The sequence below is a fragment of the Narcine bancroftii genome, chromosome 9 (assembly GCF_036971445.1).
Source record: "Narcine bancroftii isolate sNarBan1 chromosome 9, sNarBan1.hap1, whole genome shotgun sequence".
NCBI lineage: Eukaryota > Metazoa > Chordata > Chondrichthyes > Torpediniformes > Narcinidae > Narcine > Narcine bancroftii.
Window position 1 is genome coordinate 33,710,364 of NC_091477.1, and position 21,424 is coordinate 33,731,787.

General features: G+C 40.9%; 1 protein-coding gene across 3 annotated transcripts in view; it reads right to left on the reverse strand.

Annotated features, from left to right (window-relative positions):
- LOC138743401 (complexin-2) overlaps nucleotides 1-21,424 on the reverse strand; it is a 228,586-nt gene that overhangs the window by 131,288 nt on the left and 75,874 nt on the right. For 2 of the 3 annotated variants that reach the window (XM_069898744.1, XM_069898745.1), the window contains one exon: nucleotides 4,541-4,639. In XM_069898744.1, coding sequence (XP_069754845.1) covers nucleotides 4,541-4,571 — 31 coding nt within the window. In that variant the 5' untranslated portion in view covers nucleotides 4,572-4,639. Of the gene's footprint in view, nucleotides 1-4,540; nucleotides 4,640-4,772; nucleotides 4,846-21,424 lie in introns of those variants that run through there. The other variant, XM_069898746.1, reaches the window with a different exon arrangement.

Genomic DNA, 21,424 nt, shown 5'->3' on the forward strand with positions numbered 1-21,424 from the left:
GATTTCTTTAGGCAGTCCTTGTACCTTTTCTTTGGTGCACCTCTGTCACGGTGGCCAGTGGAGAGCTCGCCATATAACACGATCTTGGGAAGGCGATGGTCCTCCATTCTGGAGACGTGACCCATCCAGCGCAGCTGGATCTTCAGCAGCGTGGACTCGATGCTGTCGACCTCTGCCATCTCGAGTACTTCGACGTTAGGGGTGTAAGCACTCCAATGGATGTTGAGGATGGAGCGGAGACAACGCTGGTGGAAGCGTTCTAGGAGCCGTAGGTGGTGCCGGTAGAGGACCCATGATTCGGAGCCGAACAGGAGTGTGGGTATGACAACGGCTCTGTATACGCTTATCTTTGTGAGGTTTTTCAGTTGGTTGTTTTTCCAGACTCTTTTGTGTAGTCTTCCAAAGGCGCTATTTGCCTTGGCGAGTCTGTTGTCTATCTCATTGTCGATCCTTGCATCTGATGAAATGGTGCAGCCGAGATAGGTAAACTGGTTGACCGTTTTGAGTTTTGTGTGCCCGATGGAGATGTGGGGGGGCTGGTAGTCATGGTGGGGAGCTGGCTGATGGAGGACCTCAGTTTTCTTCAGGCTGACTTCCAGGCCAAACATTTTGGCAGTTTCCGCAAAGCAGGACGTCAAGCGCTGAAGAGCTGGCTCTGAATGGGCAACTAAAGCGGCATCATCTGCAAAGAGTAGTTCACGGACAAGTTTCTCTTGTGTCTTGGTGTGAGCTTGCAGGCGCCTCAGATTGAAGAGACTGCCATCCGTGCGGTACCGGATGTAAACAGCGTCTTCATTGTTGGGGTCTTTCCATGAAAGACCCCAACAATGAAGACGCTGTTAATGAATTATACACTACAATTATTCATCTAAAAAGGTTCATCTTCAACTTAATGGGCATTTCATTGTTATGGGACAATGCCATTTAATCCTAATTTATTCCCAAAGGAAAACATGCTTCCAACATTAATTCCATCAATCCCCCCTCAGGATTTTATCTCAAAATCAGATGGCTACTTATCGTTATGAATTTCAATGAATCTGCTTGTTTTTTTTTTCTTATAAGGGAACTCTTTTCTTCCTATGAATCAGTCTACTGAACCTTCTCTGAAGAGTACGAGGAGACCAAAACTGTACACCTTTCACCAGTACAGTCTCATCAAGGACCTGTACAGATGCAGCAAGAATTCCCAAGTTGCATACCCAATCTTCCTTGTAATGAAGGCCAATATTCAACTTGCCTCCATATTTACATGCATCCACATGCCAGCATTTAATATTCTTGTAGAGGGATGCCCAAATTTCACTGTTTAGCACCAATCTAGGTTCTCTCTACATTAAACAACATTCAGCTTTCTATTTATCCTGTTTTGGTGTCATTTTTCAGCAAGTAAGTCATCAAATAATTCTGTAAAATTCATCTCCTGATTACACACTATTCAAAATGTAAAAGATAAGCAAGGTCAGAAGATTCCAGAGTTGATTTTCAAGATCAAAATGACAATTTTCATGTTAGTTATGCTAATTCAAGACATTTGCCATGGATGCTAAATTAAAAATGTGTGTACTTTCATAAAATAACACTCATAAGATCGGTCTGCTGCAAATTGTGATGGAAACCTTCCCTAGCATAACCTTACAGCTCCTTTTTTGGATCTTCTTCCCCCCTCCACTGTAGGTTACACATATTGGTTGCAACTTATAAATATAAAATAAATTCACAAATTTATATATCCTGTTAAAAGCAGTTACAGTATTGTACCCTCTTGCTCAAAATGATCAAAATATTAACTCAGAAAATAGACCAGTCAAAAAGAACAATAACCATTTCAAATTATAACCAAAGTCCATTCTTTATGGTTCTTTTTCCCACACAAATGAATGCTGAAAGAAATAAGCTCTTGATGTACTGTGTAAACTCAGATGTTACAGGTATCTATCAGCAAAGAATGAATATATTTAGAAAAGCATGATGGAAGCTTTTAAAATTCTGAAATTGTTTGATATGATAGATAGGTGTCCAGAGGCAGGGAACATAAATAATATAATTTGATGACTATTAGTGACTATCATGAGAAGTATTTGTGGCAAATAATTCTGATTCACTCAATTTGGGATAAAAGTGGTTGGACGAAGAAGTGACGGTGGTGAGATGGGATGTTCGGTTCATTAGGAACAAATTCTATGTGGATAGGTAGGACATTTGGCTCATTTCTGCACTGTAAATTGCCTGATATCATGTAGATTTTATAATCAAGTGATTTGGGAATTAACTCTTCTGTTCAGCAACTGATTTCATTGAGAATCTGAGTCCTTTTCTGATTACTATGAATACTGATTCAGAGTTATCTATAGGGCTGCACCATGAATATTGATACAGAGATATCTATAGGTAAGTTTCTAAAAGCTCTTATGCCTGCAGATGTCCTCAAAACATGCTACCTCTTATTCGGTACGGTCTAGAGGGGCCAAAGTGGCCTGTTTCCGTACTGTAATTGTTATATGGTTGTAGATACAACATTGTCATGTGTTTATGTTAAAAGAAAAAAGTAAAACAAATCAGAACTGGAAAAATATATTAAAAAAAAGCCATTTACGTATCTGCCAGACATGAAACACGAGGTGGGGCAAGCTTTGTGAAAGACAGAAAAAGTCATCCCTTTCAAGCATACCATCCATTTGCATCATCTCAATTGCTCACATATTTTATCCCAAAATGTTATTTTTCAGAAAGTAATTATCCAATTTGCATTTGAATGAATCAATACTGAGTGCTTCCATTCTCTCCCCAGGGATCCTTTTCCACAGATTGGTCATTCACTTGCTGAAATATTGTTTTTGTCAGATTCTCTTTGAAACTACTCTCCTTCAAATGCAGGTCATGTTCTCCGCTCCTGCTGTTCTGGGTGAAGTAAAATGATCCACGTTACCTACCTAGTTTCTTTAAAAGCCTCTAAACAGCAATTGTTTCACCTATCAACCTGTTAATGTAGCAGGACTACATATCTGTACATAATATAGAAACGAAATGTATTACACGATTATGGGGAATATACCAATCATTCATCTGATTGCCAAAGAATTGGCAGTGTTTGAGAGCAGAATTTTATAAACGTAATAACCAAAGAGGGTTTTGTATTGTTATTGATGTTCATTTTGGATCCTGAAATCAATTGTTTGATATCAAAAATATGAAAATTAAAGTGATTTAGTAAAGCCTGTGCTGTGCAACGATTAGATTATCATGTTAAAAACTGCTATTAACATAAATAACTAGTTCTGTGTGTTGCCACGTTGAATACTTCAATGTAAGTGCAAATTTAGTATCAAGTGATGAATTACTAGTCAGATTTGAAGCATTTTTTTTAAATCAGTGAAGCCATTGCATTTCCTTCAAAATAAATTTAGAAAAACTGGTTTTATTTTTCCTTCCCAATAATATAAAAGTGCAAGTATTTGGTCCGTGACCACGCTTTATTGTGGATGGGACGTGGTAATGAGAAAACCTATTAATAAACAGATTTTTGTGTGTTCCCTTGGGAATATGCGATTCGAAATGACAAGAAAACTTGACACGTCGCAAGTGAAGCTGGGGGGGCGGGACCAGGCAAAATAAATTAGCGCCAAGTCAGCGCAGGAACAAAATACCGAATATTGTTTTTACTCAACTCCCTAATGTTGCAGAAACGTGGTGCAAACTTCAATGGGACTTATTAACTGCGACTGCCTGTTGAACAAATTATTTGTAATTTCCTTATCAATGTGACATCTGTCCGATTTATTGCAACTCATCATCAATATCAAATAACCCAGATCAATATACCACAATATATCATTTTATGTGCAAGTACACGCCGTGATTTAATCTCGGGGGGGGCGGGGGGAAGTCTCGCAAGAACCGGACCATTAGAATAATCATCCCAATGACGAGAGGGAGATTATTTCCGATGCCACAGTATTGATGCAGGATCCTGCACATTTGTAAAGTGCTTTCCCAACACTAGAATGTGCTTGACAAGAAAGTGAGCTGGAAATGAAGGAAATGTTGCAGCTGGAAATGAAGGAAATGCGGCCAAGTTTCCGAATTTAAACTTCGACAATGGCTCTAGTGACTTGTGCTGCGCGTTAGCGGGGCTCGTTTCTACTGAAAGCAACACGTTCGCAGATACCCTGTCGCTTTTATACCGGATCCATGAACATCATTATCAAATGTGCCAGTCACGATGCCTCTGGGAACACAAAAGCTTATTATAGACACTTAGCCCCCCCGGTTCCCTGATCTTCCACCACCATTTAACCTTCCTGTCGATTTTTAGCACAGCGTGACCTTGGGCAAACAAAAGATCTTGCAGGTTGCTCGGTTCCTCGATCTTTCATTTTTTTTTCAATGAAATCTCGAGTTATGTTAAGAATGGGGGGGGGGGGGGGGGTCGCACCAGAACCGGGACAGAGCGATTCCAAAATGATTGTAGCGTCTTTGATTTTTTATTTAAAGAAAGCATCACCCATTTGTCCAAAGAAGAATGACTGCCTTTACTCACCGCCCAGCGCTTGTTTCATAACGAAATCCATGGTGCTCAACTCTGGTCTTCACGCCGATTTAAGGTTTCATTCAGAAGCGCTGAAGAACGTCGTCAGACCTGGGAACAAAACATAAGGAAAATAGATGACAGTGTTTGGAATTGCTCCGTTCTCCACACACGCTCTGCTGGAAGTGAGTTCAGTTTAGTAAAGCAAGAGCCCTTAAAGTCATATGTTGCGGGACGTGTGTACCGTTGTCTTGGTCTCTGTGAAATGGGGTCTCCAGACGCCGACTCCTTTTTCATATATTTTCTTTGGATGTACAATAACTAAAGGCGTGTCTCTAACTTGCGGACGCAGAAGGCAGCTCCGTTCTGTAGGCAACATGACTCTCCCTAGTGGTGGAGGTGTTTCATGCAGTTGGTTCCCTCTGCCTTCAATCTCACAGAGTAGCGTGCAGACCTGCCACCTCAAACGCCGCACTTTTAGTATTATTTATTTATCAGTTTGCTTTCTGGCGTCCTTTTCAAGAGCATCACATGATGCAACTTACTTGTTGCTCTGCACTTTATGACACTACATTTTTCCTGACAGCCTTTGGTTGCTTCCCGCTATGAACGAAGTGTCGGTTACACCAAATTGTAAAGGGTTAAAGGCGACTTTAACCCTTTAGTCCGACCTACGCCGGACTAGGTCCATGGGTAAACTACAGTGCGAACCAGTTGATGGTTGGGTCTAAAACCAGTCCCGGAAAACGGGGACACGGTGTCTATGCGCTTGTTGGGAGGACCTGAAAACTGGGACATGGAGCATATGCACTTGTTGGGAGGACCTGAAAACTGGGACATGGAGTATATGCACTTGTTGGGAGGACCTGAAAACTGGGACATGGAGCATATGCACTTGTTGGGAGGACCTGAAAACTGGGACATGGAGTATATGCACTTGTTGAGAGGACCTGAAAACTGGAACATGGAGTATATGCACTTGTTGGGAGGACCTGAAAACTGGGACATGGAGCATATGCACTTGTTGAGAGGACCTGAAAACTGGAACATGGAGTATATGCACTTGTTGGGAGGACCTGAAAACTGGGACATGGAGCATATGCACTTGTTGGGAGGACCTGAAAACTGGGACATGGAGCATATGCACTTGTTGGGAGGACCTGAAAACTGGGACATGGAGCATATGCACTTGTTGGGAGGACCTGAAAACTGGGACATGGAGTATATGCACTTGTTGGGAGGACCTGAAAACTGGGACATGGAGTATATGGGTTTGATGGTAGTTCCTAAAAACAGGGACACGGGGTCCAAAGGGTTAAATGAAGGTATTATTTCACTGTCTCACAAATGTGTTGCGGAGTCTCCGGTCAATCCGACATCGAAATTGGATTTTAATAGAAGTTCAGTTGAATTCATTACAAAAATTGACAACGGGCTGCACTTATATAGGTCCTCAGTAAAATATTCCAGTTGCCTCCTCAGAGTTTTGAAATTAAATGTAAAAAATGCGAACAACTGAACTTCAACTAAAATTATAAAGCTAATTAATACAGATGTCGCTTTTGATCATCCGTACCCCCCCCCCCCCCCCCCCACAGTCGCCAACATAACAAGTGCCAGAAATATACTAGCAGTTTGCGTTCTCGGGCGATTGTTGAAGACATTTACGGCGCGTCTCCCAGTAAACCGGGAAGGAACTTTGCAGGGTCGGTAATAATCGCCTGTCTTGAAACATACCAAGAACTTCCAGCTGTGTTTTTTTTTAATAAGGTGTAAAATAATTGTCCTTTCTTTGAACTTGCATTAGTAATTTGTGGCATTGCTGTGATTCTGAAAAGCGCAGTTAAGACGAGTTATCTAAAACTCCACCAGCCTGTGAGTTTGGTCAGCCCCTCCCAAGTTGATGCCCTGAACACAGAACGAACAGATGCCTATTGCCCTGGGCTCCCGCGGAAGGAGGGAGACATTGCATCCAGTCAATTTTCAGCACATTCTCTTTTGGATTAGAAGAGCCTAGTATAATTATACGCTAGCATCTTAATGCTGTTGCAAATGAACAGAACTCCTGTTCGATGGAGCGCTGTAACTGTGGACACAATAAATTAATCTTGCCGTATTCGACTACTGCTATTTATCACCAGCGTCCCCTACCCCTTCCCCTTCAAAGTAATCCACGCCACTTTACCACTTCGAGTCTCGACCGAAATGGGGTACACCTGAATTATTCGGGAAAGGACCGTTTTGCAGGCGCTTCTTTAAGCCTTCCGCGTTCATTTACTTCGCTGGCAAAGTAACGGGGGTGGGGAACGTTGAAGCCTGCAAATCCTTGCATGAATGGCAATGCAGATGAGGTCTGTCCCCACTCGTTGCACGGCAAGAACCTTCGCTTCGGCGTCAGGAGGGCGCCTGCCTTTCGCGACGCTGAGCTTGCAAACACTTGGCGCAGTCCCACTCTGTTCTGGGAGCTCGGGACGCATGTTGTTAATCGGTCTTCCTTGCAGGATTGATCGACGTGCGGAAACCTCAGGAGGGCTGGGTGGACGCGGGATGCGTTTCCGAGCTTCTCCTGTACAGGATTCGGTCGAGATTCCCCGCCAAATTGACAAAAGCTGATCATTGCTAAACGAAGCGACACAAATGTAGCAATCTCGACCAGGAGACAATTCCGGCTTCTTAATTCCCGAGTCAATGCTCTCAGTTTTGGTATTTTCCGGTGAGCAAGTTCACCCTGATCTTATGTTTTGTGCCTCCAGTGGTAGGGTTAACAGTGGTAGGGTTAAAGCCAGGACATTATAGCCCGTAAATTATAAAACGGCAAAGTTCTCATCGGGGTAGGATGCGATGGAACAAAGCAGGCGAGTTACTTTATTTTTCTCTTTATTGATGGTTTCGCCGCGCCAGCGGAGCCACTTTATGATTCCTAGCTCAGCACTTTGTCAATTTCCTCTAATCAGCGGATGCTTTGGTCCCGGGCTTCGAGCGGGCCGGGCAGCAACGACGTCTCTCACCGATTAATGAAATGAGCGTTTGAAAGGCAACAATAATGGTTGGCGCCCTGGCGGCGTCTGCACATTCAGCTGTTGCAGATCGTAGACGGTTGGCATCCGCTGTCCCTACATTCTGTTATTGTACATTTTGTAGAGTTAACCATGTCTAGGACCATTGGCACTAATATGCTCCCCCCACTCCCCAATGTTACTTTCCTTCTGTTTTTTGAGAGGCATCCCCATACTCATCCCCTCAATATTCAAATGAAGAAGAACCCACAAAATTAATGCATTGGCTGCACCAAACCTCAATTGTGTTCCTCAGCACGTATTCCTGCAGCCTGGAATGTGCTAGTCGGCAGTACTCCATCACCGACGACTCACTGTATTGGAAGACCAACAGGTTTCAAGCAGACCAAAAGGTGTTGTTCTCTGAAATGATAATTTTCCATCAGCAATGGATGCTTATCTAGCATGCATCCCTGGAACAGCCCATAAATTAGAGTCTTCTCAAGGATGCAAGGATCCTTGTTAGGGTTGACCCCCAGCAGCAGCAGAAACCCTGGCAAGGATCCTTGCATCATTCTCCACACTGCTAGAAAATCCACAATCTGAAAAGAGGTGGACTCCTGTCTCCTCCCCATCACAGTTGCTTGAGGGCATGGTGTGTTGGAGATGGTATTCAATCAGCACCAAAAGCACCAGGAGTGTTCCTATCTATGCTGTGGTGTGGTGGCGAGGTGGTTCCACTTGCTCAATCACATATATCTGCTTTTGTGACCTGCGTATCACTTCCATCTGACTCCCCGGTCTTCGGAGTTCGTCTCCTATTGAAGGTTTTATATAATTGTCGTTAGTTCTCACGAATGCTTTGAGGCCATTGCTAATCTCCTCATTTAGTTTAGTGATCCCAGCAAACCAGGGAGATGATGGTGGACTTCAGGAGGGAATCAGGGGAACACGAGCCAGTCCTCAGAGAGGGGCTCAGTAGTGGAGAGCGGCAAGAATGTCAAATTCCTGGGTGTCCACATCTCCGAGGATCTGTCCTGGAGGATCCTTGTTGGGACAATCGTGAAGAAGGCTCGCCAGTGGCTATACCTTGTGAGGTGTTTGAGGAGATTTGTTTTGTCACCATAGACTCTCAAAAACATCTACAGTGGAGAGGATTCTGGCTAGTTGCATCAGTGCCTGGTTTGGAGGCGCCAAATCTCAGGATAAGAACAAACTCCAGAGGGTTGTTAACTTGGCCTGTGACATCACAGGCACCAGATTTCACTCCATCCAGGACATCCACAAGAGGTGGTGGTGTGCTGCGGAGAGAAAAAAAGAAACAAAAAGCAGAAGCTGTGAGTGAGTTGAACCAAACAACTGACTTTATTGGAACTCTCCAAAAGCTGATCATCACCACTCCCAAGATAATTTTCGGCCCCTTCCACTGGGACCATGGTGATGTCAGTCCAGCGTGAGCCCCCACCACTGTGACCCAGTTTGCTTGTGGATCTTGCTTCAGTGTCTTAAAAAAGCAGCCTCTATACTAAAAGACCTGCACCACCCAGGCCATGCCCTCTTCACTCTCCTACCATCGGGAAAAAGGTACAGGAGCCTAAAGATGACACTCAGCAGCACAAGGTCAGCTTCTTCCCTGTAGCCATCAGATTCCTGATTCATCAATAAACAAAAGACACTGCCTTACTTTTTGTGCACTACTCTTTTTTAATATTGTTGTTGGAAGTTGGTTCATAATATGAATGTTTGCTCTATGATACTGTTGCAATCACCTGAATCTCGAGACTCATTCACAACAATAAATTCTGATTTTTCCTGGTATCACTACCAGCAATGCATCACCATATCCTGCTAATCTCAATGGTTTGCAAGGTATTCCACTCAGTTTTTTTTTTGTTTTCATGTGCAGCAATCGTGTGCTTTATATTTATCATACAGTTATTTTAATGCCAGAATGCATTAAGCAAGAAATTGCAATTATTGGATTAAGTAATGTGCTAAAGAAATGACATGTCATTAAGCTTCTCTTAGCATTGAAGTTTAAAGATGAAGAATTAGTTGGATCATGGCACTTTTACTCATCATGGCGCTGATCTTGGTGCTCTTCACACTGTGAATTGGATTTGAAAGAAGGAGGTTTACTTATTTTGAGGCTGAAGTCCCATGTGTCGGTATTTCAGTGGAGTAAAGGAAATTACAGTGGCATGAGTGAGGAGCTGGTCAAAGTCATTTTGAAAAGCACAGTCATGAGGAAGACAGGAGATCAACAATGACTGGAGTTTCCATGTAAATGAGGAAAGTGCAGGACTGGTACATACCAAAAAGAAAGAAATTTGAGAATGAAAACATTCAGACAATTTTGGGGTTAACAAGGAAAGTTAAAGCCAGAGTAAAAGCAAAAGAAGGAAGCAAGAATTAGTGGGAAGATAGAGGACTGGGAAACTCTTAAAAACTTAGAGAAGACAACTAAGAAGGTGATTAGGAAAGAAAAGATGAATTATGAAAGATTAGCAAATAATATCAAAGAGGTGGAATCTCATGTAGATATAGTGAAGAAAGCATAGAATATAGAAGTTGGGAAGTGATGTTGAGACTATTTAAGGCATTGGTGAGGCCAAATTTAGAATACTGTATATACAGTTCTGGTCACCAAATTATAAGTATGATATCAATAAGGTAGAGAGGGTGTTGAGAAGATTTACTAAGATGTTGTCTGGATTTCAGACTCTAGATTACAAAGAAAGATTGAGTAGATTTGGTCTTTATTCATTGCAGCGTAGAAGGTTAAGCGGGGATTTGATGAAGGTATTTAAAATTATGAGAGGGATAGATAGAGCAGATGTGAATAGGCTCTTTCTCTTGAAGGTAGATGAGATTCAAATGAGAGGTCACAAGTTAAGAGTTAGGAGGCAAATGGTTAGAAGTAACATGAGGGGGTACTTCTTCACTCAGAGAGTGGTGGCTGAGTGGAATGACCTTCCGGAAGAGATGGTCACAGCAAAGTCAATTTTTTCATTTAAGGAAAAGTTGGATAAGTATATGGATGAGAGGGAATTGGAGGATTATGGACAAAGTGCAGGTAGGTTGGACAAGAGGAGATCACTTAGATTGGTACAAACTAGAGAGGCTGAGATGGCCTGTTTCCTTACTGTAATTGTTACATGGTTATGTGCATAGGTGGGTTGATCAAGTGGCAATATGAAGAAGTGGGGTTGCAGTATAACCTCTGAGATATGTGACAGTAGCAAAAGACACCCTTCTGTTTTAGGGTCTTGCCAGATCTGCATTGTCTCTGTTAGTGGAAGGATATCTTATTTTAGTGGCTCAGCAGGAGAGGAAGAAGATCATAAGCTGATTTTTTTGGATACTAAAAGCTTTTTTTAAATATATAAAGAATAAAAGAGTGACCAAAGTAGACATAGGACCAATAGAAAATGATGCAGGAGAAATTGTAATGGGACATAAAGAGGTGGCAGAGAAACTGAATGAATGTTTTGGATCAGTCTTCACTGTGGAAGACATTAGTACCATACCGGATCCTCATGGCTCTCTTGGAAGAGAAGTGAGTGCAGTCAAGATCATGAGAGAGAAGGTATTTTGGAAGCTAAATGGTCTAAGGTTAGATAAGTCTGCCAGACCAGACGGAATGCATCTTTGGGTTCTGAAGGAGGTAATTGTAGAGATTGTGGAGGCATTGGTATTGATTTTGCAGAATTAATGGATTCTGGCATAATGTTGGACTGGAGGATCATGAATGTCACTCCACTGTTTAAGAAGGGAGCAAGGCAGCAACAAGAAAATTATAGACCTATTAGCCTGCATCAGTGATTGGGAAGTTGTTGGAGTTGATTGTCAAGGATGAGGTTATGGAATACCTGAATGTGCATGATAAGCCCAAATCAGCATGGTTGAAAGGGAAATCATGCCTGACAAACTTAGTGAAGAGATCACAAGTAAGACAGACAGGGGAGATGCAGTGGATGTTACGCATTTGGACTTTCAAAAGGCCTTTGACAAAGTGCCACACATGAAGCTGCTAAACAAGATGAGAGCCCATGGAATTACAGGAAGGATACTAGCGTGGGTAGGGCATTGGCTGATTGGCCAATAAAGTACATAAAGTAGGAAACATAAAGTAGGAATAAAGAAATCCTATTCTGGTTGGTTACCAGTGGTGTTCCACTGTGGTCAGTGCCGATGCCCCTTCTTTTTAAGTTGTATATAACTGATATGGATTATTGGATAGATAGCTTTATGGCTAAATTTGCAGATGATTTCAAAATAGGTGGTAGGCTAGGTGATGCTGAGGATACCAAAAGGTTGCAAAGAGATGGTTAAGATTATGAGAATGGACAAAGAGGTAGGTAGTAGATGAAATTCAATGTTGGAAAGTGTATGGTCATGCACTTTGGGTGGAAGAAATAGGCGGACAGACAATTATTAAGGTGGGGAGAAAATTCAAACTTCCAAGGTGCAAAGTTCTTGTGCAGGATACCCTAAAGCAGTGGTTCTCAACCTTTTTCTTTCCACAATATACTACTTTAAGGAATCCCTCTGCCACTGGTGTCTGTGATTAGTAAAGGATTGCTTAAGGTGGGATGTGAGTGGGAAGGGAAGGCTGAGAGTTACTGCTCTAGACCCAATTGTTACTGAAACGTGTTGCTTGAGAAAAATTGTCATTGGCTCATTTCCTTTGGAGTTATGAAACTCATGTGCCACGGGTCAATTAGGTACGAATAAAGGAGTGATTTTTCAAACTTTTTTTCCACCCACCTCCCACCTTAAGCAATCCCTCACTAATCACAGAGCACCGATGGCATAGAGAATACTTAAAGTGGTATGTGGGCAGAAAGAAAAAGACTGAGAACCACTGCCCTAAAGGTTAACCTCCAGGATGAGTCAATGGTGAAGAAGGCGAATGCAATTTCTAGAGGAATAACATATAAGGGCAGGGATGCAATGTTGAGACTAGCACTGATGAGACCTCATTTGCAGTACTGTGTTGAGTTTTGTGTGCCTTATTTGAGAAAAAATGTACTGGCATTGGAGAGGATTCAGAGAAGATTTACTAGAATGATATCAGGTATTAAAAGGTTAGGTTATGAGCTCGTGGATTGTCTTTGCTGAAGAACTTACAGTAAGAATGGGGCATTTCGAATACTGAAAGACCTGGACAGAGTAGATGCGGCAAGGATGTTTCCCATGGTAGGGGATTCTGGAACGAGAGGGCATAACTTCAGGATAAAAGGGCATCAATTTAAAACAGACATGTGGGGAAAATAAATTCTTTAGTCAGAGGGTCATGAGTCTGTGGAACATTGTCACAGATGGCTGTGGGTGTGATGTTGGGTGTATTTAAAGCAGAGATTAATGGGTATTTGATTAGGCAGTGCATTAAGGGTTAGGGGGAGAAAGCCAAGGAGTGGGGCTGAGTGGGAGGATGGATCAGCTTCAGATTAGAATGGCAGAGAAGACTCGATCCACCAATGGGCCTACTTCTGCCCCTGTATTTTGTGATCTTGTGAAATGTAATGTCCAAAACCAAGTTCATGAACAATATGACTATAAAATTAAAGAACTACAACCATCATTTGTATCAACCCAATCAAACAGAGACTTAGTTCATAAGAACTCCTGACCTAAACTCAATAAAGAAACTCAAATAATATTCATTGCTTCTGAGAGCAAAACCTTATTTAAACATTCCCCGACAGAATTATTTCTCATTCTATGGAAAGTTTAAATATATTTGCGATTTTATTTTCAGGTGGGCTTCTCTCTTAAAACAAGCTGCTTGCTTAATGCCTGAACTGCTTTCATCTCCTTTTGGGTAAAAGAAACAATGGACTGATGCTTGGATTCAAAATTCTCACTGAAGCAGCAACAAAGAGTCATGCATTCCTCTTCCATTTTCCCCACAGGGGAGGCACCAATGTATCCATTACAATATTCAGTGACATTTGTCTCTGGGAAGTACTTTTCGATTATTATTAAAAATCATTTTCAATTTCCAAAGATCATGTAAAATCAATGTTTTGTGTGCATGTAAGATATAATTATAAAAACACAAAATAAAGCTGGGTGCAATGTCTGGCAGCCACAACTGTTTTGAGGATTAATTCAAATATATTTTTAAGGAGTCCTTTTTAAAATGATCCAGATAAAATTCCATTGGGTGACTGGCCAATTACACAGTGTGAATTTTGGTTACACCGATATGCCCAGACAAACATTTACTCTTGGGCTCTTGTCGCATAATTGGTTTGTTGCCAGCACTGGAAACGATCACCTAAAGATTTTAACACACATCGGTTTAACCAACTTCTGAATTACTCCAAGGATGTCAAATGATATGAAAACCGACAAAACTACTGAGAACAAACAGCACAAGTTGAGTCAATCATAAGAAAATAAAGGCGTTGCTCAAGATTCCAGCATCTGGAGTTTTTAAGAAACCCTTCTTTGATAAATTTATATTAGCTTAACTGAAATGCGCTCGACAGTCATTGTTATAGAGTACAGGCTGTTAATGAAAATAGTCAATTTGGATAGAGTGCTCTATTCTATGACTGGTCATTTAAAAGGCAATTAATCAGAGAATAGTTATGTCGATTTTTCGCCAGGTGCAGCAAATCCAAAGACTGATTGGAGTGCATACAATGGAAGTGTTGAAAGCAATGTTGAAGTCTGTGGGCTTTGAATGTAGTATTACTCATCAAGCAGTTAATTTTCTACAGTCCTGTTTAATAGACAGTACCTCCACACTACAAACTTACCCTTCCCATGAGAGGGTGTGGTTGTCATGTGAGTTACTTCAAATGAACTCTTTGTCGGTGTACTTTGGTTCAACCTTGTGGTGTGCATTTAGAACAACAAACAATTCTCCAACTTACAATGTAGAGAGAGTGACTAAAATAGTTTAATTCTACCAGTTGTTCTCCAGTTCAGCTAAGATGCTATAATGTACTAACACATAAAGAAAAACGGCTGTCCAGATTCTTGTACACTCAATGCTGCACATAATTTTGGAAATTGAAATAATCTGAAATGAGAGGAGAGGACATGTACACTAGTGATTGTACAGTTTTACTTGCAGTCTCTCTCCTCAATCATTACATAGTGTGACTGCTAAAACCATCTGAGAATGCACAATACTTGAAACAGTCCCTTTGCAATTGCGGTATTCTCTGGTGTAATGCCCATCAGAGTTGACACGATTACTGCCTGACAAAACCATTGAGCATGAAGTGTAACATACTGTTTCCTGTAGCACTAATGTCCCCAAATGTGTAATATTGATTTTTATAAATGTAATTATATCCACATGGGATAATTTTCAGGTAATATTAATAGCAGATTTCATAATCATCTGACATTGGGGTACAAGAAATATCAGGTTCATAAAAGTTATTAATGTGAATGACCTCTTTCTAATGAGTCTCATTCCATCAAATAATCTCTCAATATTGTCTTTTGTGTGTTAGATTTGGTGTCACAAAATAATCTCAAAAATGCACAATAGTGGCGGGGACAAACGACGACTTTCTGTGGACTGCAGAAACCACCATCACATAAACCTTTAAAATCCGCATTACAAAATCCTTAAAATACTCACCCTACCAGATGTGAACCTTACAATCAGCTGTATCATTTTTTTTGTGTGAGCAATCAGCTGCTAAACAATCAATGATCTTCAAATCTCCTGGGTAACAACTGCTCAAGGCTGTAAGGCTACCACAAAGGTCGTGGTTGGAAACATGAGTGAGGGCTGGGATTCAAACAAGGCTGAAGCACAGGGGTCTGAGACCTCCCCTACTACCCATATTACTGGCAAATGTCCCATCACTGGAGAATAAACTCAACAACCTGAGGGCAAGGCTACTTTACCAGAGACAAGTAAAGCAAATCTCAGTTGTTTGCTGCTCCGAGACCTGGCTAACAGGGAACACACCAGACACGACTATATGACCAGACGGTTTCACCATCCATAGACTGGATAGAACGCATTCTGGAAAAGATAGAGGAGGCAGTGTGCGCTTTTTCATTAATACTGGGTTGTGCATGGACATTGGAGATATGTTGACCTCCTGCTCTACTGCCTTAGAGGAATCTCATTTAAATACAGACCCTTCTATCTACCCTGAGAGTTCTCATCTGAGATTCTCACCGGAGATACATCTCTCCCAATGCAGATTACAAGCAGGTATTCGCGGAGCTGCATGATCTGGTCAATAAACAAGAGATGGTCCACCCCAACACACTACAAATCTTAGTTGGCAACCTTAATCAGGCCTGTGTCAAGAAACCCTGCATAACTACCAACAATATAACCTGCTGCACTAGAGGTCCCAGCACAATTGATTTCCACTACACCGAGATAAGTAAGCCCTACAGTTCTTTCCTGAGACTACACTTTGGCAAGTCTCATCACCTGGGTATGCTCCTTCTACCTTAACACAGACAGAGCCTAAAAAGAAAGGCTCCGGAGGTCAGGACAGCTGGAATGCAGTCGCAGGAGGATGAAGAATGATTACAGGACTTTTTCGAGTCAGTGGATTAGGTGGTGTTCAACAACTCTGCTGAGAATCTGAAGGAGTACACTGAGGCTATCACATACAAAACAACTATCAAAATAGCTGTGGACGAATGTGTCCTCACCAAATTATTCAGGGTTTTCCCCAACTAGAAGCCCTGGATGAACAATGAAATCTGGAACCTGCTGAGATCCAGATCAGTACAGCAGGAGCAGGTATGACCACCGGAAAGCTGCCTCCAGGGTGAAGTGAAGATTCCGGATGAAAATGGAAGCAACAAGGGACACCCAACAGCTATGGCAGGGCCTAAATGCCATAACACATTACAAAACCAAATCTGGTAAAGTAGCAGATGGCAAAGCTTCTCTCCCAGAGGAACTCAACGCCTTTTACGCCCGATATGACTACAGAAACAGTGAAGAACCATTCCTCCGTACCCCTATGTCCCCTGATGATCCCATCCTGTCCGTATCTGAGGATGACATGCATGCTGTCTTCAGGAGAGTGAATCCGAGGAAAGCCCTGATGGAGTACCTGGCCGAGTATTAAAGATCTGTGCTGATTAACTTACCAAGATATTCACAGATATCTTCAATATCTCACTCCAGCATGGCATGATACCTACCTGTTTCAAACAGGCATCAATCATACCAGTGTCCAAGAAGAGTGCAATAACTCACCTTGATGACTATTGACCAGTAGCACTTACATCAACAGTGATGAAGTGTTTTGAAAGGCTGGTAATGGAGCATATCAGAGGTGACATGGATCCATTTCAGTTCACCTATCCTAGAAATAGGTCTATGGCAGATACACAAAGACCTGGAACACCTGGACAGCAGAGATGCATACATCAGGATGCTCTTTATCAACTACAGTATTGAACACCATCATCTGCACAAAACAGATCAGAAAACTCCAAGACCTCAGAGTTAACATCCCACTGTGTAATTGGATCATGGATTTCCTCAACTCCAGACCACAATCAGTGAAGATTAGTAAGAACTTCTTCACCACCATCTCCATCAGGACCAGAGCACCAAGGGGCTGTGTTCTTAGCCCCCTGCTCTATCACTTTACAACTATGACTGTGAGGCTCACTATGACAATAACACTATCTACAAATTTGCCAATGATACCACGGTAGAGGGTTGTATAAAGGAAGGGGATGAGACAGTATACCATATGAAGACTGAAAACTTGGTTGAATGGTCCACCAACAACAGCCTTGCACTCAATGTCACCAAAATTAAGGAGCTGATTGTTGACTTCAGGAAAGGAAAACCAGAAGTATACAATCCAATGATCTTTGGGGGATCAGAGGTGGAGAAGATGAGAACATTTAGGTTCTTGGGAGTTACTATTTTGGAGGATCTTTCTGGACCCAACACACCAAAGGCAGCATGAAGAAAAGCATGTCAGTGCCTCTACTTCCTCAGGAATTTGTGGAGGTTTGTTATGACGCTAGAAACCCTGGCAAATTTCTACAGAGATTTAGTAGAAAGTGTGCTGACCAGCAGCATCACGGCCTGGTATGGAAACACTAATACCCCTGAGTGTAAAGCCCTCCAAAAGGTAATGGACACAGCCCAGGACATCACAGGCAAAACCCTCCCCACTATTGAGTACATCTACAAGGAACTCTGTCGTCGGATATCAGCTGCAATCATCAAAAACCTACACTACCCAGCACACTTTCTGTTCTCACTGCTGCCATCAAGAAAGAGGTATAGGTTACACAAGACTCGCACCACCAGGTTCAGGAACAGCTGCTACCCCATCACCATCAGAATCCTTAATGATAAACTCAATCAGAGACTCATTTAAGGACCCTCACGTGCATTTTGATTGATTTTCCTTGTTCTCTCTATATTGCACATTCAGTTTGTTTACATTAGTTATCTGTTTACCGTTCTTTTATTTGTTTACATGTTTACCCTGTGTACAATTTTTTTCCACTACTAATTAGTGGTAATTCTGCTGTGCTCGCAGGAAAAAAGAATCTCAGGGTTGTATGTGATGTCATGTATATTACTCTGACAATAAATCTGAAATCTGAAATCTTTACTTCCTATGGATGCTGTGAGACCTGATGAGTTCCTCCAGAATCTCTGTGTTTTACTAGTCACAGCGTGTGCAGACTTTTTGTGTTTCGCAGTATTCTACCTGTGCTTTGCTGTGAACACAAATAATTGCACTCAGACTTGTCGAGTTGCAGGTTGTTGCAAACCAAACACCAGTGCCCTCTGCAGGGAATCCGCAAGCTATGCGAACCTGTTTAGTCACTGTGTGTGAGCCTTCTTAACCTTTAGAGTGAAACATTATTTAAGAGTTGAAATCAGAACCTGCAAGTTAGATTAGCGAAATGCCAAATCAAGTTCAAAATTCAAAAGGGGGGAAAAAAATCAAAAGTTGGATGAAGAGGTAAAAGAAAGACTCTCTAATAATAAATAGGCTGTGAAAGAACGGGAGCTCACATTTGCAAACCTTAATGTTCCATACTTATCGTGATTGTTGAGTTATGCTTAGGACTTGCCACATTGTTGAGAAGGTATCTACATTAGAATGGGCAGGACTTAAATCTTAGTCTGCAAGTAGGGTCTTCAAATATATTTTGCAAAGTTTCTAGAGAGCCAGGGTATCTTTTACACATTCTTTCAAAGTTCATATTCAATTGTGTGAAATAAATGAAAATGAAATGTCTTTTCCACAAAGTAAAGGCAACTAATGCTCAACAAAACAGAATGTTTTTACCCCTTTCACATGGGATATCAAAAGGCTAAAATCTATATTTTAACATAGATTTTTTAAATTTATGTGAATACAATATAATATCATTTATTAAGGAGAGAGGAAGTTGAGAGATGAGAAATTGAGAGATCCATATTCCAAGATGGATTTCAAATTTGCTTAGATTCTTTGATAATGGTTGGAGCAAACTAGGTAGATATTACCTGCTTGGACATTCATAAAGCTTTTTATAAGTTACGATACAAGGAATTCTCTGCAAAATAAAAGCCTCTTTTATAAATAATTTACTGAAATAATGCACTGAACCATATAAAGACTGAATGATTAGATTAATGTACATTGGGAGATCTTGATGTTTGTGAACTGAACTAATGGCAGCTAATAGTGCCAATTCTGAACCAAGGTCTCGAAAGTTAATGAGTATAGCAGAAATGTGATAGGACAAATACAATGTAGGCATTCATTTACTGGATAGTTTGATCCATGGCAAGGAATACCACATTTTCCCTAGTCAACAATTTGGGGAGGTCCCATCCAATGAGAATTAGGAGAAATAGGGCCATTTGGTGCCCAATCTTTTACTCCATTATTCAGTAAGATTACTGCTAATCTTTTACTTCAGCATCATTTTCCTGGATTAACTCCTTAAATCTGTACATTCCCTTACTGATTGAAAATCTATTGACTCCTTCTCGAATAAACTCAGTAACTAAACCCCTAAAACCCTCAAAGCTATAGAATTCCAAAGATTATTTTGATGAAGAAATTCCTTCTCATGTCATTCCTGAATGTCCCCTCTTATTTTGAGAAAAGAAAGTGTTGAGGTAAATAAGGTGTTTGATGGTCAGAAAAATATCTATATGTCTGTCACCAATTTCATATTGGATTTTACTTGATTTCCCATTTCCAAAAAAGTCATTATTTGTGAGGTATTGGGTAGATGGATGCGACGGGCTTTCTCTTAGTGTCATGCAAGGATGAAAGGAAGCTTTATAACATGTTCAGATATTTTCCTCAATTTCAAAATAATAATGCAGCAATTTTTACATTTTTGAGGTGCCTTTCATGTTTCCAATATTCTACCATTTCATAAACCATTGCAATAAGTTTACAGAATAATTATGACTTTGAGAGTATTTAATTAAGGGTCTCCTACTCTTGATTACTTCTTGTCCTGCATAGTTCCTTGAACATTGTGAAATTATGGGAATCAATTTCCACAGAAGAAAAATAATAGATTATTTTCCTGAGAGAAAAATTTGATGAGATTAATTGTTACTATTGACTGAATTTTTAAACAGCTGTGTATGTTCTGAATCTTTATTCCCCTGTATTTTCACCTCTTTCTGGAGAATAGGAAGTGTCATCTTGTCTCCTGAATAGATTATGGATGAATAATGAAAATAGATTTAGTCTAAAGTTTGTAGCAACAAAACGAGGCACAATATTCTCCAGAGAAGACTTTTGGTTTCTGGCAGAATGTTCTGTTTTTCAGAAATATTGATCAGGTCTTTTGCATGCAGGAATTCATTGGCCTTGTACCGTGGCCTCCATAAAGTTTGGGACAAGACACAATTTTACTCTATGCTCCACAACTTTAAATTTGTAATCAAATAATCCACATGTGATTAAAGTGCACATTCCAGATTTGATTCAAGGTTATTTGTATACATTTTGGTTTGACTATGTAGGAATTACAGCACCTTTTATACATAGTTCCCCCATTTCAGAGTACCATAATGGTTGGGACATTTGGCTTTATAGGTGTTTGTGATTACTCAGGTATGTTTAATTGCTTCTTTGCTGTAGGTAAAGAAGAGCTAAGCTTACTTCTAAGCTTTCGATCACCTTTGGAGTCTGTAGTTGCCATTTTTCAACATGAAGACCAAAGGTGTGCAAATGAAAGTCAAAGAAGTCATTATGAGGCTGAAAACATGAATAAAACAGTAAGAGACATCGCCCAAACCTTAGGATCACCACAATCAACTGTTTGGAACATAATTAAGAAGAAAGACCAGTAACCGCAAAGGGCCAAGGAAGACTCCACTGCTGATGACAGAAAAACTCTCATCATAATGAAATCCACAAATGCCTGTCCAACGCTCTTCAGGAGGCAAGTGTGGATGTGTCAATGACTACTGTCTGCAGAAGACCTCATGAACAGAAATACAGAGGCCACACAGCAAGATGAAAACCACTAGTTAGCCTCAGAAACAGGATGGCCAAATTATAATTTGGCAAGAAGTATTTAAAAGAGCCCACAGAATTCTGGAAAATGGTCTTGTGGACAGATAAATGAAATATTATGTTATGGGATATATTAGAATAGTTATGGGTAAAATATGTCTTTAAAAAAGATAGATTGTGGGGGTGTTTAGTGTAGGTTATACTTCACAAACAGAGTAACACACACAAAAGACCTCATTTAAAATGCAAGAGCTTTGCTGCTAGACATTGAGGCTCCGGTTGACTTTGCAGAAGCAATGAAGAATGCTAATCTATTGTGTATGGCGAATAAAGTCCAGGCTCAGAGATACTGATTAGATCTTTCAACTATTGGGTTTGGAGCCCTGGAAGAGGTCATGTGATTTTTTTTAACAAGCAGAGAGAGAATAAAC